We start from the raw sequence: 20,282 nt of genomic DNA, 5'->3' as shown, positions 1-20,282 counted from the left end.
GCTTACAGGAGCCACTGCTCTCCTTCCATCTGCAGGTCCTGAAGACTGAACTCAGGTCATCATCTTGGCAGCAGGTGCCTTTACTCACTGACCCATCACACCAGGCCAAAGAATGACATTTTTAAGAACTCCAAATCAGAGATTTCTATGTCCTAAGCAATATGTCTAAAGAAAGTGACAACAATATTGTCTTTCTGCTGAGTAAAAAATGCAAACTGTGACTTTCTGAAGCAGTGTTTTGGCTTTCTCCCCAAGCCCAACAACTAAAAGGGCCAAGCTAATGCTGCTGTTTCCAGGTCCCCATCAGCTGCCAATTAAGCAAAGCTCTTGTTTCAGAACCCCGTGCCTCCAGGTAAATAAAAGCCAAACATGACTAGAACTAGAGCAATCTAGCTAGTTACTATGTAAATCACATCTTCAAATACAAAGAAGTCCAGGGTAAATTCATTCTAACTTAGACTTATCTAATGAAATCTATCCAAAACAATGCAAGCTGCTACTATAAACTGGATTACACACGAGTGTGCCTTACCTCTCCACAGTATTCTGAGATGAATTCATTTTTCTGTACAGGATCTTTGATAAAGATGCCCCAGCCTGCCACATCAGATGGTGCCAGTAGTAAGTGCTGGAAAACAAGCACAATGACATAACGAGAATGAGGAGCAAGGGCAGGCCTAGGCCAGCGTCTGCAGAGTCAACAGCTGCCATGGTTAAACTGCAGACTGCGAGGCAATCACCCAACTCCTGGGTAGATTTGACAGGGATGAAAGTTGCTGAGTGTGTCTGCAGAACCACTAAAATGATGTTTCTAAACAGAATTCAGGGTAAATGCCCTTTTATAGGACAAACGAAAACCAAACCAAGCCTCTGGCGTCAGTGGGCACTGCAGCAAGGGAGGCCAGGGCCTGTTTCCCTTTTACTTCTGTTCAGTCGCCTACCTCACTCACAACCAGTGTTGGAAGCTTAGGCCCCAGCTTGTGATTATCACCAAGAGATGACTGATGTGAGGGCTCTGAATTGACAGTCCATCTCTTGATAGACTCAATTTGCTGGCATTTTGGGAGGTGATACAGACTAGGAGAGTTCTTCCTGGAGAAGTGGTCACTGGTGCTATGTCTTTCAAGTGTGTATCTTGTTCCTGACCCTTCCTGGGTTCTCTCTGCCTGCTGTGTGCTGCGGACTGAGCTACATGCTCCCCTACCAGGACGCTCTGCCTCCCTGTGCATAAGCCAGGAACAGCAGAAGCCAGAGACCATGTGCTGAAACCAACAGCCCAAATCTTAGCTCCTTTCTCAGGTATTTTGTCACAGTGGCAAAACACATTTTATTTGGTTATTTGTCTGTAGTATGTGTAGGTATAATGTATACATGTGTGTACATGTATGCTTGCATATGTGTGACCATGTGCAGGCCAGTGAGCACCTTCAGGTATTACATCTATTGCTCTCCACCTTGTGCCTTTGGAGACAGGGTCTTTCTTGCTGAACCTGGAGCTGTTTCATTTCAGTTAGACTGGCTGGCAGTGAAGGCCCAGGCCCATCAGTCTCAGTCCCACAGCCATGCTTCCAGCACTGGGGTCATTAGTGCATGGCTACCCCTGGTTATTAATGTGGGTGCTGGGCATACCAACGTCAGGTTTGTACAACAAGCTCTTTACCCACAGTGCCATCTCTCCAGACCTTGGTTTTTGGTTCTGGAGACATAATGCACTATGCGGGCCTGGGCTGCCCTTGAATATGGATGTCCCACCATACCTGGGCAATGAAACAGATTTAATGTGCACACACCAACAACTCTGCTCTGGATCTTTTCCTGCACTTCCCAAAGTACACTCTGCTGCCCACTAAGCCCTCAGCACATTTTGGTTCTCCATGGGTGTTTACTCCTCTGAAGACCCTGCCATTTTCTTCACAGATGTCTTCTAGCAATTCCTCATGAGGATACAGAAAATTACCAGAAAGGACATCATGACTTATCAATCCCATAGAAGGCCAAGATGACCACTGTTAGTCATGGTAACGTTTCTCTTTTGTTTGTCTTTCAAGATAGAGTTTCTCTGTATAGCTCTAGCTGTCCTGGAACTCGCTGTGTAGACCAGGCTGGCCTTGAACTCAGAGAGACCTGCCTGCCTCTGCCTCCTGAGCGCTGGGATTAAAGCTGTGCGCCACCACCGCCCAGCACCATGGCAACTCCACCATGGCTCTTTGTCATGCTTCACTCGGAACTTTCTTGTGACCTTTAAAGTGGTTCCCAGGTCATCCAAGCGCATGTATTCCCATTCTGAACGCCCTTGTCAGATGAATTTCCCAACCACCCTCCTGATCAGAAACAAAATCAGCTAAACAGTCAAAACAAGCAAATGAACCAAAGTGGCAAAAGCTAAGTTCACAGCGCTCTGTTCCGAGAGTTAAAAGCTGTCACAAAGAAGACACGTCTGCGTGAGCATCACTGCCACTCTATGAACAAACTAAAGAGACGGTGCATCTGTTCTACAATGGCAAGTATGGGGCCAGGACACAGCAAGAGGTTGCTTGGCCAAAGGAAACTAGAAACAACATCATTATGATCCGATGACCTACATGAATATACAGCCACCTAAAATAAAATGATCCAAAAACCCAAATATAAGAAATACTGTGCACAGCTAATCCAGATCAGATCTTCCACAAATAATGTTGGTTCAAAGACCCAAGGAATCGCGTGGGGGGGTTGGGGGTGGTTAAGCGAAGAGAAGCTGGATGGTCTGTCTAAGGCAGGGATTCAAAGAGAGTTCCTTAGGGTGACTTGAGGCTGAAGAGATGGCTCAGCGATTAGGAGCACTAGCTACTCCTGCAAAGGACCTGGGTTCAGTTCCCATACAACTCACAACCATCTGTAACTCTAGCTCCAGAGGACTCAATACCCTCTTCCAAAATGTGTGGATATCAGACGTGCATGTGGTGCACATACGCACATGCAGGCAAAACACTCATACACATATAAAATATATCTTTTAAAAAAAAAAGGGTGCTATTGACCATGTGATGGCTCTTGAGATGTGCCTACACCACACACAGGGCAGAAGTGGTAGTGTGGAGAGGGCAGGGCCAGCAAGACCTCAGATTTTTGGTTTTTTGCAAGTCTTTTTTTTTTTTTTTTTTTTTTTAATTCATGGTGCACTGTGCGAAGGGCAGCTTAAGGAGTCAGTTCTCTACTTCCACCATGTGAGTACTGACTGGGTTTTAACCACTGAGCCATGTCATCAGACAGTGAGTCTTGTGAATCTGGATTTCCTTACCTGTAAAATGCAGTAAGCATTCCAACAGTGCTTATATTAAACAGTTAGTAACACCAGCTATTGTTACTAAAAGGACTGGTTAAAGAAAGATACTGAATATTCCTAGCGTTAACAGGTCATTCAGGTTTCCTTTGCTGAGTGATTTCTCCCTGGCTGCTACACTTAAAATCACCTATGTGCAAGTCTCAGGCTTCAAATTCATAGCTCCTGGGTGGGTCATTTTAAGGCTTTAAGGATGTGGACGCACTGAGACCCATCTTGTGACACAGTTCACATACATGCTCCTACCTCACTCAGTCTCTAGGATGCTGGTTCTGCAGGCATGCGCCACAAACCCTGGCCTGTTTTTAAGGTCATTAAAGAACAAGAACAAAGCCTACAGAACTTTGCTGGAGGAAATTTCATCTTGTACCATGTACAAAAAGGATCCTAAGAAAACCTCGATGAGAATGGACTGTGCATTCTGATAGACATCGCCATCTGCTTGTGTTGACTGCTGGCTACTTATCAGAACCTCAGGTTTACCTTACCACCAATAAGGCATTTATTTTATGGGAAATTTAAGGATGAGCATTAGCTCCTTCTGTGGTGCCTCCTGGGTGGCAGTGAGCTGTGTCAGGAGTTGATTATCTGCTCTCCAGCCAGCAGCTGTCAGAAACTCACTGAAACAGGCGATGAATGTCAACCCCATACACTCTAGGAGAAGGTCATGCCCACAGAAGTAGCTGCAGATGCTCAGAGTGAACAGTGGAATGGATGTGTGTCTGGATCAGTGGTGAGGGCAACAGAAATGGGTTTCCTATGAAGCCAGGTGTCTTAGCTCACAGCCAAGTGTGCACCTGTCCTTGAGTCAGAGCATTCTTGTTATAGACAAAGGAGAACTGAAGAAAAGTGCAAATCTGTTTGTGGATACCAATATGAGTGTTCTCAATGTGGTGTTTTGTTTGTTTGTTTTTTAAAGAAAAGGATATTCTTGGACTGACAGATATGGTCTCAGTGGCCAGAGTCCTAATAGCTAGCAGGATCTGAAAGCTCGTCAATCTCTCTACAGAGGTTAGAGTAGGTCTCTACAGAGATGTCTGCCAATGTATTGTCAGAAGGCCCCTAAACAAAGAAGCTAAGCAGCTCAGGCCCAAAGTGCCCAAGATTCATGTCTTGTTAGTCCACATGTCCTACAACACAAATGCAACAACATCAGCACACTAGGAAAGATGAGGAGGCTGCAGAGCATGCTAAACTTCAGCAAAGAGAATGAAGGAAGCCAAAGAAAAACACCAGGAACAGAACGCCAAGAGACGTTAGGCTGTCCTCACCGAGAGCTTCTACTCCTGAGTCTGAATCCAGCCAAAAGTAAGTCTTTAAGGGTAACAAATGATCAGACCTTAACCCTGGGGAGTGGGGAGGCAAGGGGTGCACACCTGCAATATCCAGACACTTTTCTCTTTCTTCGACTAAATCTTTAAAGGTTACTTTTATATCCTGTTCCCAGCTAAAATCCCCATCTTCCAGAGGCTGTGGCTGGAGCTCAGCTGCTGGTAGAGTGCTTACCCAGCATGCACAAAGCCCTGGGTTCCATCCACAGCACCATATAAAATTAGGCATATAGCACATACTTGTAATCCAGCACCCAGAAGGTAGAGGCAGGAGAATCAGAAATTCAAATTCATTCTCAGCTAGAGTGAGTTTGAGGACAGCAGCAGTTACACAGACACTGTCAAACCAACAACAGAAAGTTTCCAGACATGACCGTTAGTTACCTTTTTAGAGCCTCGCTGAATACTACAGTTCTTGCAGGACACATTTTTACTGTCCCAGTGGTCAGCAGCTCCACACGTGAGACAGAGGTCAGGGTCACACTCTCGGACAGCCAGGTAGCACGGACACTGCTTGGTGTTGCACTGTGCTTTGCACCGGCATCCAGGAAAGCGGTTTTGACCTTCAGGGATAAATGTTATCACCATCACCACCATATCCAGCCATCATCCTCATACACAGTCCTTTACAGAATGCAGCCAATGTCTTGCTGAACACACAAATGACTCACTTGACCCCTCGCAGCCTTTCCCTTACTATTCCATTGCAGAGATGAGGAATCGGGGACAGCAGACATGAAGCTGTTACGACTGAGAACGATCACTGCAGGGTTTTTGTTATTTCATATTTGTTAAATAGCATAGGAATGTAAAGTCCTATGGTTAATTAACTAGGTGAAGGGAGGTCTTGGAGTAAATGGTATCCATGGTCCTTGACCATTCCAATAAGCTGCGGTTCTCAACCTGTGGGTCACAACCCCTTTGGCAAACCTATCTCCATGAAATATATACATTACAATTAATAACATTAGCAAAATTACAGTTATGAAATACAACAAGAAAAATTTATGGTAGGGGGACACCACAACATGAGGAAACGTATTGGAAGAAGGTTGAGAACCACCATAATAAACCACATTTGTAATCCACTTGCTGGTATCCAAACTCCGTGTACAGTTTTCTTGAGTGATTTATAAAAACCTACTGCCCTTAGACTACTTCTTTCATTCTGAAAACTAAAGCCCTCTTAACTCTCACTACTTCTGATGCCCACAAAAGACTTGGGTAGCTACTTCTAGATTCTCCTTACAGTCTCTGCCACTTTACAATAATTCAAATGACCAAGGAAAAAAACAGAAGACTAATCCATTACTCCAACTCTGCCTGACTGGTGTGTGAGCACAGTCACACTGCCCAGGTGGCTGACTTCAGCAGTGGAGGTAAGGGCTCAATAAACACTTGTAAGATAAGCAGCTTCCCTTAAGCAAGCAGTAAGAGAGCACTCCCAGGCCTTATGTCATGAGTTAAATCACCATTTTTAGCTGCTGACCAAAAGCCTATTCAGTTCTCATGCAATTGCACCAAAGCAACAAATACTTACACTCTGAACTACATTGACAAAACTTTTCACAAAAATTTTGTGCTATCACACAAGGGCACGAACTGTCACAAGGCTGCCGTGGATGGTCACAGGGTTGATAGTTGTAAACATGGTTAGAGGAGCCGTCTGAGTAAAGATAACAGCACGCAGCCAATGAATCCAGGGAGATGGGAAATGATCATCACAGTTAATAAGACATTCTCCCCCACTACCTCTGGAGCGGCCTTTACTGCAATACTGCACACACTGCTGAGGGAAAAAAAAAATCACCTCCCACCCCCAAGCGTTTAAACACTCGGTGTCACATTTCAGCCCCACTTCCAAAGTCCTGCTTCTCACTGACTCCCTTCATCCAATTCATTTCACTTTCTAAACAGCAATAACTGGAGGTCAACTGACACACTGCATTTAAATCAACTTGCTAAGCAGAAGTCAAGTCAGTCAGAATAGCCAAAGCTTCAATCCAGTCTCTATTCTTAAACAAATGGGGACACAGAAGTTTTAGCTGATAATGACGTTAGATGAGAAGATGCTGACCCTTTTTCAGTTGTATCTTTCTGCAGTGTGCAGCCCACAACCTGCAAAAACAGAAAAACAAACTTCTGTGTGAAGGTGCAACAACACTGGCTACAAATCCAACCGAGTCCCGTTTACGTGGCTCTGGCTGGGATTTGCTGTAACAGTGCTGAGAAGCCACGACTAGCTGTATACTACCTAGCCTGTTGGCTTGTCAGCTCCGTGACTCAGGGCCCTGCTCACTCAGGTTGCTGTGCCATGCCCAGAAGCCTTGTCCACACTGCTTGCTTAAGACTGAAGGCCTTGTGCACACCTTGTCTGAATTACATGGATACAGATACTTTCTAGGATGTCCAGCATCGTTAACCACCCAGGTGAACTTCATGGTAAGAAACTGGTCAACCAAAAAACTCAGAAGCATCTAGTAAAAGCTAAATCACTGTTCCCGTGTGAACATTTTAAAAAAAGTTTTCATTGTTTAAATAACAACGCAACACATACAATATGAGCCAATATAAAATATTTGGAGCATAATCTTAACTGCTTCCTTACCCACTCAACTACACTTCTCATTAAAAAAAAAAAAAAAAAAGTGAGTGGGTTGAGGGTGCAGGGTCCAATCATGGTTTTCCTGGCACTACATAGCATTCTGTACTCACTCTAAGTCTTTAGGAGCGATAATAGCCACAGACTTGGAGGAGACTCACTTTAAATATCAGAGTGTAAGGCACACACTTAGAAAATCCAGGTCCCAGTAAGCACAGCAGGAACGTATATTAGAGCACTCCACACCAGTTGGCTAGCGGAACTATTTATGTAGCCTGTATTGCAGGATGCTTTTCTCAATCAAAATGAATGTGGTAAACCAAAATTTTTTATGCCTTTATATACCAAATATGCTGAAGTGACTGTATATAAAAAGTTACCAGCATACATCAGGGAGAAATGAGATTTCTGTAAGTCTATGACAGCAGTTTAGAGCCTTCTTTGTAATCATTTAAGTGAAAACTGACTCCTATTCTTGGGAGAAGCCCTGCCTACAGCACCCATCTCACTGCATCTCTGAAGGCTCCTCAGCACTTACCGGTGTTTTCTTTTCTTCTTTCTCGGAGGAGTGTCCACATCCTCAGTGGGAACAGGTGCTATGATACTGGACTCTTTAACTCTAAACTCATACACCTAGATGAGAGGCAAAGTAATATGGACAGTGTGGTTTAAGGGAACCAGGGCATGCTTGTGCACACTACAGAGATGTTTTTCTCTCCCATGACACTACCAGGTATATAGAACAGGGGGTAAGATACACAGTAGAAATCACTATTGTTCCATCAGGTTGGGAATGGGGGGAAATCTAGAGTCTGGCCAAATTCCAATTCTATTTATTTAAATCTGCCACATCCGAACTGAATTCTAAACTGGGGAAATTCTGAAGAAAAGCTAAAGAATACTGCTGACTTAATTTTCTTAAAGGGAAGGGGGGAATTCTTTTAGAAGATGAAGAGAATGAAAACCAGTCTCTCTCTGTGCCGACAGTGAACACACACCATCCCTGTATGTAAGTCTCTCTGTGCTGACAGTGAACACACACCATCCCTGTATGTAAGTCTCTCTGTGCTGACAGTGAACACACACCATCCCTGTATGTAAGTCTCCCTGTGCTGACAGTGAACACACACCATCCCTGTATGTAAGTCTCCCTGTGCCGACAGTGAACACACACCATCCCTGTATGTAAGTCTCCCTGTGCCGACAGTGAACACACACCATCCCTGTATGTAAGTCTCTCTCTGTGCCGACAGTGAACACACACCATCCCTGTATGTAAGTCTCCCTGTGCCGACAGTGAACACACACCATCCCTGTATGTAAGTCTCTCTGTGCCGACAGTGAACACACACCATCCCTGTATGTAAGTCTCCCTGTGCCGACAGTGAACACACACCATCCCTGTATGTAAGTCTCTCTGTGCCGACAGTGAACACACACCATCCCTGTATGTAAGTCTCTCTGTGCTGACAGTGAACACACACCATCCCTGTATGTAAGTCTCTCTGTGCTGACAGTGAACACACACCATCCCTGTATGTAAGTCTCTCTCTGTGCTGACAGTGAACACACACCATCCCTGTATGTAAGTCTCCCTGTGCTGACAGTGAACACACACCATCCCTGTATGTAAGTCTCTCTGTGCTGACAGTGAACACACACCATCCCTGTATGTAAGTCTCCCTGTGCTGACAGTGAACACACACCATCCCTGTATGTAAGTCTCTCTCTGTGCCGACAGTGAACACACACCATCCCTGTATGTAAGTCTCTCTCTGTGCCGACAGTGAACACACACCATCCCTGTATGTAAGTCTCTCTGTGCTGACAGTGAACACACACCATCCCTGTATGTAAGTCTCTCTCTGTGCCGACAGTGAACACACACCATCCCTGTATGTAAGTCTCTCTCTGTGCTGACAGTGAACACACACCATCCCTGTATGTAAGTCTCTCCCTGTGCTGACAGTGAACACACACCATCCCTGTATGTAAGTCTCTCTGTGCTGACAGTGAACACACACCATCCCTGTATGTAAGTCTCTCTCTGTGCCGACAGTGAACACACACCATCCCTGTATGTAAGTCTCTCTGTGCTGACAGTGAACACACACCATCCCTGTATGTAAGTCTCTCTGTGCCGACAGTGAACACACACCATCCCTGTATGTAAGTCTCCCTGTGCCGACAGTGAACACACACCATCCCCTGTATGTAAGTCTCCCTGTGCCGACAGTGAACACACACCATCCCTGTATGTAAGTCTCTCTGTGCTGACAGTGAACACACACCATCCCTGTATGTAAGTCTCTTACCTGTCTACATGTTTTGGTCCCAATCAGCCTAGCAATGGCACAAAAATTATCGTAGTAAGTACCGATGAGGACTCTAAACATTGAGGCTTCAGCACCACTCCACTCCACGTTCTCAGGAGGCTCGATATTTGGCTTCATCTTTATTGGTGTTTGACAGCGAGAATTTGCTTCTACAAAACCAAATGTTAACACTAGTCAAGAAATGACGATTAAGGGACTGGGGAGATGGCTCAGTGGGTAAAAGCTCTTATCATGCAAGCATGAGAGCCAGAGTTCAAGCCTCTCAGCCACATAAAAGTCAGACACGTGACACAAGCATGTTATCCCAGTGTTCCCCCAAGGAAAGGAGAGACCGGAGGCTCTCCAGAAATGCACGGCCAGCTACCCTAGTGTGCACAGTGCAAAAGCAACCAAAAGATCTTGTCTCAAACAAGATGGGCCAAGAACTTATTCTCTGAATTCACATGCACACCACAGCGCGCGTGCATGCGCACACACACAAACACACACACACACACACACACACACACACAGAACTAAAACAATATCAACAGGTAAATTTCAAGGTAAGGTTAGAAACAATATCAGAAAGATCCTATCACACCCCTCACAGAACCCAAGCTCTACTCCCTTTAACACAGACTTATCAAATATACACAAATGGGGTCTGTTATCATTTATGGTGTTGTTCAGAGCTGAAAGAACTAGAATTCTATCAATAAAATATAAACTCCACACTAGCATTTGATTTCTCTCTAACTGAAATGACTCATCAGTCCTCAAGAGGAAAACCAATCTATCTCAGTTCCACCATGTTCTGTCAAAGAAAGACAGAGTAGGGGAAAATGATCCAAACAGAAAGATCAAACTGTATCAGATCTTCCAGTAACCCTGACGTCAAGAATGACAGGCGGTGTAATGGGAAGCCAGCACAAACAATCCAGCTGTGCATCACTGAGAGAACTCTGCAGTCTTGGCCATGGAAGGGAGAGAAGGGCGGGCCAAGAGAAGGCTGTGTGGTTAGGAGCGCACACTGCTTTTGCAGAGGAACTGAGCTTGGTTCCCAGCACCCACAGCAGACGGCTCACCCCGCCTGCACCACCAGCCTTCTGCACCTACACACACTGAAAACCCTTAACCTATGAAGCAGTATAACACCCAGTCCCCAGGTGTCTTACCAGAGGAGCTGGACGTCTCGTCTTTTTTCTCCTCCTCCTCTTTATCATTGTTCTCCCCGCCAGTTTCAGTGCCCGCTTCTCTGTCACTGTCTGTATCCTTTGACTCCAGCACGCTGATGGTGGGGGTGCTGGGTCTGCTACTGTTATTTGGCAGTCTTCCTCTTCTGCGGCCCCCTGGGCGTTTAGGTGGTGTCTTTATCCGCTCAGCAGTAAGGGCGGCAGCAAACTCCTTAGCTCCTTCCTGCAAAATGAAAAATGGAGGCATCAGGGTAACATTCTAAATCTTATTTTGATGGAATAGAATAAGACAACATTGCATAACACAGGTTGGTCAGGAATCTACCACAAGTATCCATTATCACATACCCAACTACCTTTTGTCTGCTTTTGATAGTTTCAAGATCTCAGAAATATAAAAATAGGTTCAATATTCTCTCTAATGATGCAAAATCAGGCAAGACAGTTCTACATCGGGAATTTGTAAAATATGTCAAATTAAAACATAATAAGTTAGAAATATTTTGAATAATAAAGGTATTTTTCTCTTCGGATACATACAGTACATTTAAAAGAGAATCTCTATCAAAAGACTCACATACTGAAGTATGTTAAATCAGATTTCCTATTTCAAAGCTTAAAATAATACACACCTCTTTAAAGGTACTATTTAAAGAATACAAGGACACAAAACATATACATGCATGACTTAGTCACTCCCGGTCTTACTATTAAAACATCCAATAGTGTTTCCTGTGAAGGATGCAAAGCCACAGGAAGACATGAAAGGACTTTTAGGAACAAGATATGGGTTACATTTTTGCATTCTGAAGTATCACAATCCAATCTCAGAAAGTATAAAACAATGGTAAGAGCATGGTTTGTAAGAGACCACAGAAACATTTTAGAAGAGCCAATAAAGTTCTGCCTTATAAAGAATATAAAACAGTGCTCAAGAATTCCTTTATTTAATTTTTACTTTTTTAGTGGTAATAGAAGGGAAAAGTTTGAAAGGAGCCAACAGTTTTATACTTCACTCTACAAAAACCAAATTGCTTAAAAATAGGATACCTTCTGTAGGTGCCATTCATTGAATCTTCTGTCCAAAATCCAACAGGCAATATATACCCACTTAGTTCCTAGGTAGGAGTGGCTTGGTTCGAAGAGGGGAAATGGTAAAAAATAAGATAGTACCCGTAAAAAACAACTTTCCTGCCTCATATTTTCCTAATCTCTTACTCCTAATCTCTATCACTTTAAAAAAAAAAATCTGTGGGATTTACGGTATAGCTTAAACTATAAGTAGCCTAAGACAGTCACAGAAGGGATACGTCCATGCGAAAGGCTTAGGAACGTCTGCACGCTTACTGAGTGTCTGGTGTCTAAGTGGGCTATCTATGCCTCATTTGCTTCGTAAACTTTGTGGAGAGTCCTTGATCCTAAGGACCATGAAATGTTGCTGAAGAAATAACACAGATAAACAAAGAGTAATACAAGATTAATAGACTACACTGTACATAGCAGTACACAGCTATGAAAGAAACGAGGGTGAGAACACTGCCTGTCATATGGCCAATGTAAGTATGGTTGCAGACAGCATTAGCGCTGGCTTTACCACCTCCACCAAAGTTCTTAAGAGCCCTCCGCGGTAACAAAGCACTCAATCTCACCAGATGCTGGTAACACTGTGGTCCACAAGGCTTGTTGTCCAGAGCTGTTTCTGTGTTCTTCCGCTTATATGTGTTGGGTGTTGCATGAAAGGCTGTAAAATAAACACAAAGTATCTGAATATGGCTACAAAAAGTTTACTTTTTCATTTCCCCAGAAACGCTGGAAAATCCACTAGTATCTTTCACATATATAGTTTACTTTAAACAGCTTGCTGTCGTCTATCACAGGGTACCCTCCACTTTTCCTCCAACCTCCAAGAAAGGAAAAAACATAATAAGCTCTGGAATGATTCATAATTCTTATTTTCTGCCTGCAAGTATGATTGATGGGCATAAAGTATGACTACAAACATTTACTTGAGTCTTTACTCTCTTCAGTAAGGAAAAAAATAGTGCAAAAAGAAACCAGACTTCCTAATTTAATTAAAAAAAAAAAAAATTGTGGCCATCTACAACTCCTCTGTGTGAGGAGTTTTTTTGCAGGGAGGAATGAGACAAGAGGGTGGTGTCTTTCCCAGGCTACTTTGAACTCAGAGCAGTCCTCCTGCCTTGCCTCCTGAGTACTACAATTACAGATGTGTACCACATACACATCCTAGATGTGTACCACCAGGCCCTGTCGTGTTACTTGATTTCTAGAAGAAGGTCAATTTATTAAGCATGGAGTAGAAAATAGTTCAACTTGTAAAAACTCTAGAGAAGATCCCGATCGCTGGAACTCAGTTCTAGGGTGTGTTCATGGAATGGAAAAGGCTAATGCTTAAAACTAACTAGTCAAAATTACAGAGGATGAAAATGACCTTAGTTTGGCTAAAAATAAGTAATATGCACAGAATTGTGTGGGCTTTTTGGTGGTAGTCTTGTTTGGAAAGACCTTTTTCTTCTCCCCTGAAGTACTAGAAATCCATCCAAGGCCTACCTAGGCAAAGGCTGAACCACTGAGTTAAATTCCCAAGATGTCACAAACATGCCTTTTTAATAGTTAGGGTTTTTGTTGTTTTGGTTTACTTTTGACCAAAGTTTTGTATGTAGCCTAGGCTGTCAATCATCTTGCCCCTGCCTAAATAATGCTGAGATTATAGATAGTAACACCACATGTTCTGCTGTGTTTTGAATTTGCTTTAGCTCAAAATAAGTTATTCTTAAAATATACTTAAAAGGGACAGCAAGATGGCTCAGCAGCTAAGGGCGCTTATCAAGTCTGATGACCTTTGTTCAATCCCTAAAATCCACATGGTGGAAAGAGAACCAATTCCAACAAGCTGACTTCCACATTTACACCATGGTACACCATGGTACACATGTGCCAACATGTATGCCCACATGCAAAAATCAGACACTCAACCAACGCTGTAAATAAAGGCTCACAGACAGACAAAAGATAAAACTGAGAAATAAATATGCATTGATAATAAGCAATAAAAGAAGCTCTACCTCAAAACAGAGAACGAGTTGAACTTCTCCATGAATTTAGATAACTTTGTAAATGAAGGGTGAAAAGTTAGATTCATATTCATACCAGAATAAGTTCTACACAGGAAGATACTCAAGTCTATATGGGTTAAATTTTGTTTTGTTTTGTTTTGTTTTGTTTTAAGAAAAGTAAACAAGTGAGGTGGCTCAGTGTACCAGTAAAGGCGCTTGCCATCTACCTTGATGACCTGAGTTCAATCCCCAGAACCCACATGAGAAAAGAGAACTGAACTCATAAACTTGTCCTGACCTCCACAAGTACATCCCTTAACCACAAAAGTAAATAAATGTAAAAAAATAAAAATAAAAGTTTTTAAAAAGTTAAAAAGAAAAGCTTAAAGGAAGGAGTTTATGGTCTTAGAGTGGGAAAAGCCAAATGATAAATTTAATTCCTTCTTTGAATTTATGGACCTTTTCTCAGACAAACCTTCCACAAGTCATTTCGAGAAAACTAACGTCAGGACTAGGGGAATTGCTTCAGTAGGTAGAATGCTTGCACAGGCGTGAGGACCTCTGTAAACGCTGAGTGTGGCAGGATGAGCCTGCATTAGAGTAGCAGGGATGGGGAGCTTCCCAGAGGCTTGCTACCCCATCAACCTACACACAAAGGTGAGCTCCAGATCTTGCTTCAGAAAATAAGGCAGGAAGGATAAATAACAAATAAGACTTTTTATCACCACCACCACCCCCCAAAAAGCCACACAGAGTCACTACACAGTTACTCTCTAATGTGTCAACAAAGCCTCCAGTAGACACCACAGGCTAACAAATCAAAAGCCAGGTGTAGGAATAGGAGATCTCTTTTGGAGTTGTTGACCAGTGAAGTACCATAGGCTCCTAAGCATTACAGGCCACTGCTGAAGACATCACATACTTGAGTCACAGAACATGAAGATACCGAGCTGGCACTGACCTGGATGCTCCATCCCTACTGGCTAGCATTCACAGTGCGGGAAGGTGCTATGACACTAATGAAAGAGAAAAGTAATCACCATCTTGTGAATACTACAAAATGCAATAAGGACTAGCCTGGCAGGACGTGCCACTGCTGCAACAGTGTCATGAACACCAGAGAGTAGCCAACCACTTTCTGATTGGAATTAAGTCCCACTTCACAAGATGATAACTATATCTGGCACCACTGTTGGGCCAAGAATCTGTGGCTAGACAGGTCGTGGGCCCCTAGGGAAGGAGAGAACCTCATACTATTATTCTGCCAACGGAGATAGTAGCGAACCAATTCCTAATAGCACCATTAAACCCTTCAATTAATGCACTTCTTAACCGTCATCAGAGAAGCTTCTATTTGCAGTACACAGTGATTAACATAGACTCCTACAAGTGGTCAACATGCAAAGAGTAAGAGACTGAAGAACGTGCAGAACCACAGGCGGTTGATGACTCGAAAGTCTAATTTTTTGAAATGTAACTACTTCAATTCTATTAAAAATAATACTGACAAGTCAAATTAAGACATTCATTCACTGTTCGATGGATAGAGAGAAAATAAGCCAACTTACAAGCTACTGAAACTACCAAAGCATCACCTCAGATAAGGAATGCAGTCAACACAAGGAGATGCAACTAAAAGGCTAGGAACCTACTTCAAGCATTGCCAACTTAAGATCATTAAGCCACTATAATGTCTCTATCTCTGATGCCCCTCCTCCATTCTCCCTCTCACACACACACATTCTCTTTCTAATATTTTCTAGCCAGTATGTATGTATGTATGTATGTATGTATGTATGCATGCATGTATGTAACTCAACGTAAGCAGCCAAGAGCAACAAATATAAACAGTAAAGCAAAAATATTTAAATAGGTGAGACAGATGTAGGTCTACGGAGCACCACTCGCCAGGTACTCTGGCACATACATTTAATGTCAGCACTCAAGAGGCAGAGACAGGTGGATCTCTAAGTTCCAGGACAGGCTAGTCTACATAGTGAAAGTTTGTCTCAAAAAAAAAAAAAAAAAAAAAAAGGTATGGACAGTGTCTCAAAAAGACAAAGTAGTACGGGGCACTATACACAGAGTCAATGGCTCATAAAGGTATGACCATGCAATATAAACACAACGAACTACAACAGAAAAGCCCCCTATGTTAACTAGAGAAAGTGTTAATACAATGCAAACATTTTCAAAGTATGTGCTTAAAAGTAATGCTGCTGGGTGTTGGGGACACATGCCTGTAATCCTAGCACTCTGGAGGCAGAGGCAGGAGGATTTCTATGAGTTTGGGGCTAGTTGGTCTACAGCTAGTTTCAGAACAGCCAGGGCTACATAAAGAAACTCTGTTTCAGAAAGATTCAGGAATAGGGATCTGTCTTAGTGGGTGAGTGTGCAGGGATGAGGCTGTGTCTTAGTGGGAGAGAGTACAGGGATGAGGCTGTGTCTTAGTGGGAGAGAGTGCAGGGATGAGGCTGTGTCTTAGTGGGAGAGAGTGCAGGGATGAGGCTGTGTCTTAGTGGGTGAGTGTGCAGGGATGAGGCTGTGTCTTAGTGGGAGAGAGTGCAGGGATGAGGCTGTGTCTTAGTGGGAGAGAGTGCAGGGATGAGGCTGTGTCTTAGTGGGAGAGAGTGCAGGGATGAGGCTGTGTCTTAGTGGGAGAGAGTGCAGGGATGAGGCTGTGTCTTAGTGGGAGAGAGTGCAGGATGAGGCTGTGTCTTAGTGGGAGAGAGTGCAGGGATGAGGCTGTGTCTTAGTGGGAGGAGAGTGCAGGGATGAGGCTGTGTCTTAGTGGGAGAGAGTGCAGGGATGAGGCTGTGTCTTAGTGGGAGAGAGTGCAGGGATGAGGCTGTGTCTTAGTGGGAGAGAGTGCAGGGATGAGGCTGTGTCTTAGTGGGAGAGTGTGCAGGGATGAGGCTGTGTCTTAGTGGGAGAGTGTGCAGGGATGAGGCTGTGTCCTGGGTTCAATCTCTAGTACTACAGAAAACAAACAAACCCCACACACCAGCCTAGAGGAAATTCCAGCTTTAGAAGGATATGGTAGTATCCTCTGGTAATTCTAGCACTCAGGAGGCTGAGGCAGGAGGATCAGAAGGATGACAAGAGTCAGCAGTTCAAGGATAGCCTCAGCTACATACTGAGTGTGAGAGCCTGTCTCAAAAAAACATAAAATAAATTCTAGTTACTTAGACATTCTACTAAGGATCCTCATTTCCTAGAAATTTGGGGGGGGGGGGGACAGGGTTTATACTGACACTAAAAATATTTTATGTTTTGCTTCTATTAAAATGTAAGTACTTATGAAGCAATTACTCAAAGGATCAAAAGGAAAAAATATTTTAACACCAGGCAAGAACTTGTTCATAAATACCAGCAATATTGCAGAGTTCTGAGCTCCTTCATGATATAATATCATTATAAAACAGCTCTGTGAAGACTCCAAGTTAATGGGAAGCAGTAATTGGAGTTAAATGTGTACAAAATATGCCAGAGGAATCCCCAAACAATGTACAAATAACAGCACTGGGACGTAACATAGTTCTAACCGTTGCTATAAGCCTGCCCAGTCCATTCTAATTGTGGTAAATGACAGCACTTTTCAAGTTGCTTTAACACATATTTCAACAACAGAAGTAGAAAATGAAAACGTACAATAATTGCACTTACGATGTAGGAAGCAGTCATACTTAAAGCATCGTCGACAGAAAAGTGTATGAAATGAATGTAAGCTTTGCTCCCTCTGAACGGATTTAGCATTTGGTCCATCTATGTTTGGGGTGCATTCAGGAGGCAGAGCACCTGGGAGCTGCTGCTCGGTGAGTTCTTTATATCTGATGCCAAACAAACAAAACATGTAAGTAAATCAGGAAGAAAAGTCTGTTTTGAAAATAAAGTTTCTAAAAGGTTTCCATGGGTTTGTATTTTTAAAAATGTTTACTATCTAAAACACAACTAGAAATATCTAATCTACAGTGATCTACACAAAGACCCAATCATGTACCATGCAAGGCAAAGCAAGACTCAAGCTCATTAGCACAATCCAGGTATATCACAGAAGGTGGCTATAATGTTTTGAATAAAATATAAAAATCTCTACCAGTGTCCATTAAAGGTTTCCTACAATATTCTAGTATAAACTGCATGAATACTTATATATAGTCTATATGCACTAAATACTTTCTAAATACGTAGTAAAAGTGTATGTGAGAGTGAGAGATCATGTTTGAAATAAACCAAATGATGAATTACATCCAAGACCGACCCCAAATTTAAAAAAAATTTTTTTTCTTACTTTTCTTTTAGTTCTTCCGCTGTGCCCTTATCAGGAAACATTGAGGAAATGGCTTCAAAAATTTTATCAGCAGGAAATTTCCGAGGTGGGCAGCTTTCTTTATCTAACAGTGAATGGCAGTAAGGGAAGAGATAGAAGAAAACACATGTCAATTTCATTTCCTCTGTATCACAGTAGCTCAACAAAGCCGATTTCTTCCTAGAAACTGTCAACTTTGGTTCATTCGCAGGGGGCGTTGGTGGGGTGCAAGCCATCTTTGAGACAAGGTCTCTTGTGGCCTTAGTTGGCAGCAGCTAGTAAGCAGGCTGACTTCAAATCTTTGATGATTATTTCATTATTTTTAGTGTATACATGTATATGTGCTTGTGTGCATCTAGCTTAGGGAAGACAGATGTGTGCACACACAATCGTGCACATGTGAAAGTCAGGGAACAACTTTTCTGAGTCAATGCTCTCCTCCTACAGTGGAATTCAGAAATCAAACTCAAGTCCTCAAGACTTGCTCAGCAAGCACACTGACCCAGCGACCCATCTCTCACCAGCCCACTTTCCTATTCTCCTGTCTCTGACTCCAAAGTGCTAGGATTACAAGCATGACCCACTATGACTGGCTGGGGTTTTGGGGGTGGGGGGGTTGTTTTCTGTTTTGTTTGGGGAGGGGAGGGAAGGTCTCCCTAGTGTAGCCCAAGATGGAATAAAACTCGCTATGTAGCTGAAGATGACTTTGAATTTCTGACTCTCCTGCCGTTCCTCCTCTCAAGCCCTGAGGCTACAGGCATGTCACCAAACCCTCTACCACTTACTTCTAATGGGAAAGCCTGTGGAATACAGAAAGACAACTATAATCAAATATGAGATGTTTTAAGAGCACTGGAAGACAGATCCCTCAGGTTTGATTATTTGCAACTAGCAGCTTTGTGTCAGAGCTAATCACTAATGCACTTGCACTTTCAGGTCTGCCCGTAAGCTGGGAGAGCCTACCAATCACCTAGTTGACCCCTAAGGTATGTTTCTGTTATAAAGAATGCATGCCTTCTAAAACTGCAATTCTTCCCTCTGTCTACTAAGCTGCCTTACGTAGGCTTGCTGAGCAAGAGGACAGGCATGATGGGCTCTGCCTTGGGATGACTGTTAACTAATAACCCTTCCCAAGTGCAAAGGCAACAGCACATGCTGCAGTCAGACCTGGGTATCACCTTGGGGTTCAGGTTCTACTTCTTTCCAATACTGCAGTCTTAAGTAAGTTCCTTAGCCTTCAGCCTCTCTAAGCCACTTCCATACACACTGGATCTGATAACAACACCTACACTGTAGAGCTCTGGAAGGATGAGTGAGCTGGTCCATATGAAGTTAGAATACAACTTATATATAGTATACATGATGTTATTATAAAGATGATTATGTCCTTTTGCTAGGCAAAGGAAACAAAAAAGCTGTAGTGGAAAATAAAATGCTACAGAGAATATATTTGGTTATACTACTAAAATATAACATTTAACAACAACAAAGGTGGGGGGAGAAATTGCATTCTATTCATACATGTAAATAAATGTGAAAAACACCACATGTCTTATATGGGTGTATATATGCCACAGTGTGTATTCATGTAAAGATCAGAGGGCAACTTAGGAGAGTCAGTTCTTTTCTTCCAGTGTGGGCTCCAGAGCTTAAACTCAATTCAGCAGGTTAGCGGTAAGCACCTTTACCCACTGAGCCATCTTACTAGGCTGATACTTTTTTAGATGATGTAAGAGGCCCATACAAAATCTAGTATACACGTACCATCTTGACTGTCCTCTACATCTTTCTGCTTTTCTTCACTTTCATCAGGATCATCTCCATCATCATCGTCATCATCGTCATCATATTGACCAAGAGCATTTACCAACTCCACAAAAATCTCATCATTTATAAATCCACATTCTAAGAACCAAATGTCAGAAACAGAAGGGGGAAAGGAAGAGCAGAAGTTTATGTATACATTTTCTAATCTAGAAGACCAGCCAAGGCCTAATAGCACTGTAACATAAGGGTCAGATGAGGACAGTCAGGATCAATTTCACAGCCAGCAAAGAAAACAGCATTTATCTGCAGTATCTGGTGCTTTGGTAGGAATCAGCCCTTCCCCGGCTGCTCCAGGGCCCCGATATC

General features: G+C 43.0%; 1 protein-coding gene across 1 annotated transcript in view; it reads right to left on the bottom strand.

The window, feature by feature from the left end:
- Positions 1–20,282, bottom strand: part of Ezh2 (enhancer of zeste 2 polycomb repressive complex 2 subunit) — a 63,207-nt gene that overhangs the window by 3,781 nt on the left and 39,144 nt on the right. The window contains exons 6-16 of the mRNA XM_051152454.1: positions 19,914–20,054; positions 18,132–18,234; positions 17,507–17,670; positions 12,416–12,507; positions 10,749–10,989; positions 9,571–9,740; positions 7,794–7,888; positions 6,731–6,771; positions 6,194–6,319; positions 5,038–5,216; positions 533–628 (exon numbers count right to left, since the gene is read on the bottom strand). Of these exons, the coding sequence (XP_051008411.1) occupies positions 533–628; positions 5,038–5,216; positions 6,194–6,319; positions 6,731–6,771; positions 7,794–7,888; positions 9,571–9,740; positions 10,749–10,989; positions 12,416–12,507; positions 17,507–17,670; positions 18,132–18,234; positions 19,914–20,054 (1,448 nt within the window). The remainder of the gene's footprint in view (positions 1–532; positions 629–5,037; positions 5,217–6,193; positions 6,320–6,730; positions 6,772–7,793; positions 7,889–9,570; positions 9,741–10,748; positions 10,990–12,415; positions 12,508–17,506; positions 17,671–18,131; positions 18,235–19,913; positions 20,055–20,282) is intronic.

This window comes from Acomys russatus, chromosome 10 (assembly GCF_903995435.1).
Source record: "Acomys russatus chromosome 10, mAcoRus1.1, whole genome shotgun sequence".
Classification (NCBI taxonomy): domain Eukaryota; kingdom Metazoa; phylum Chordata; class Mammalia; order Rodentia; family Muridae; genus Acomys; species Acomys russatus.
Note: the sequence above shows the minus strand (reverse complement) of the source record. Positions and strands in the feature narration are given on the sequence as shown.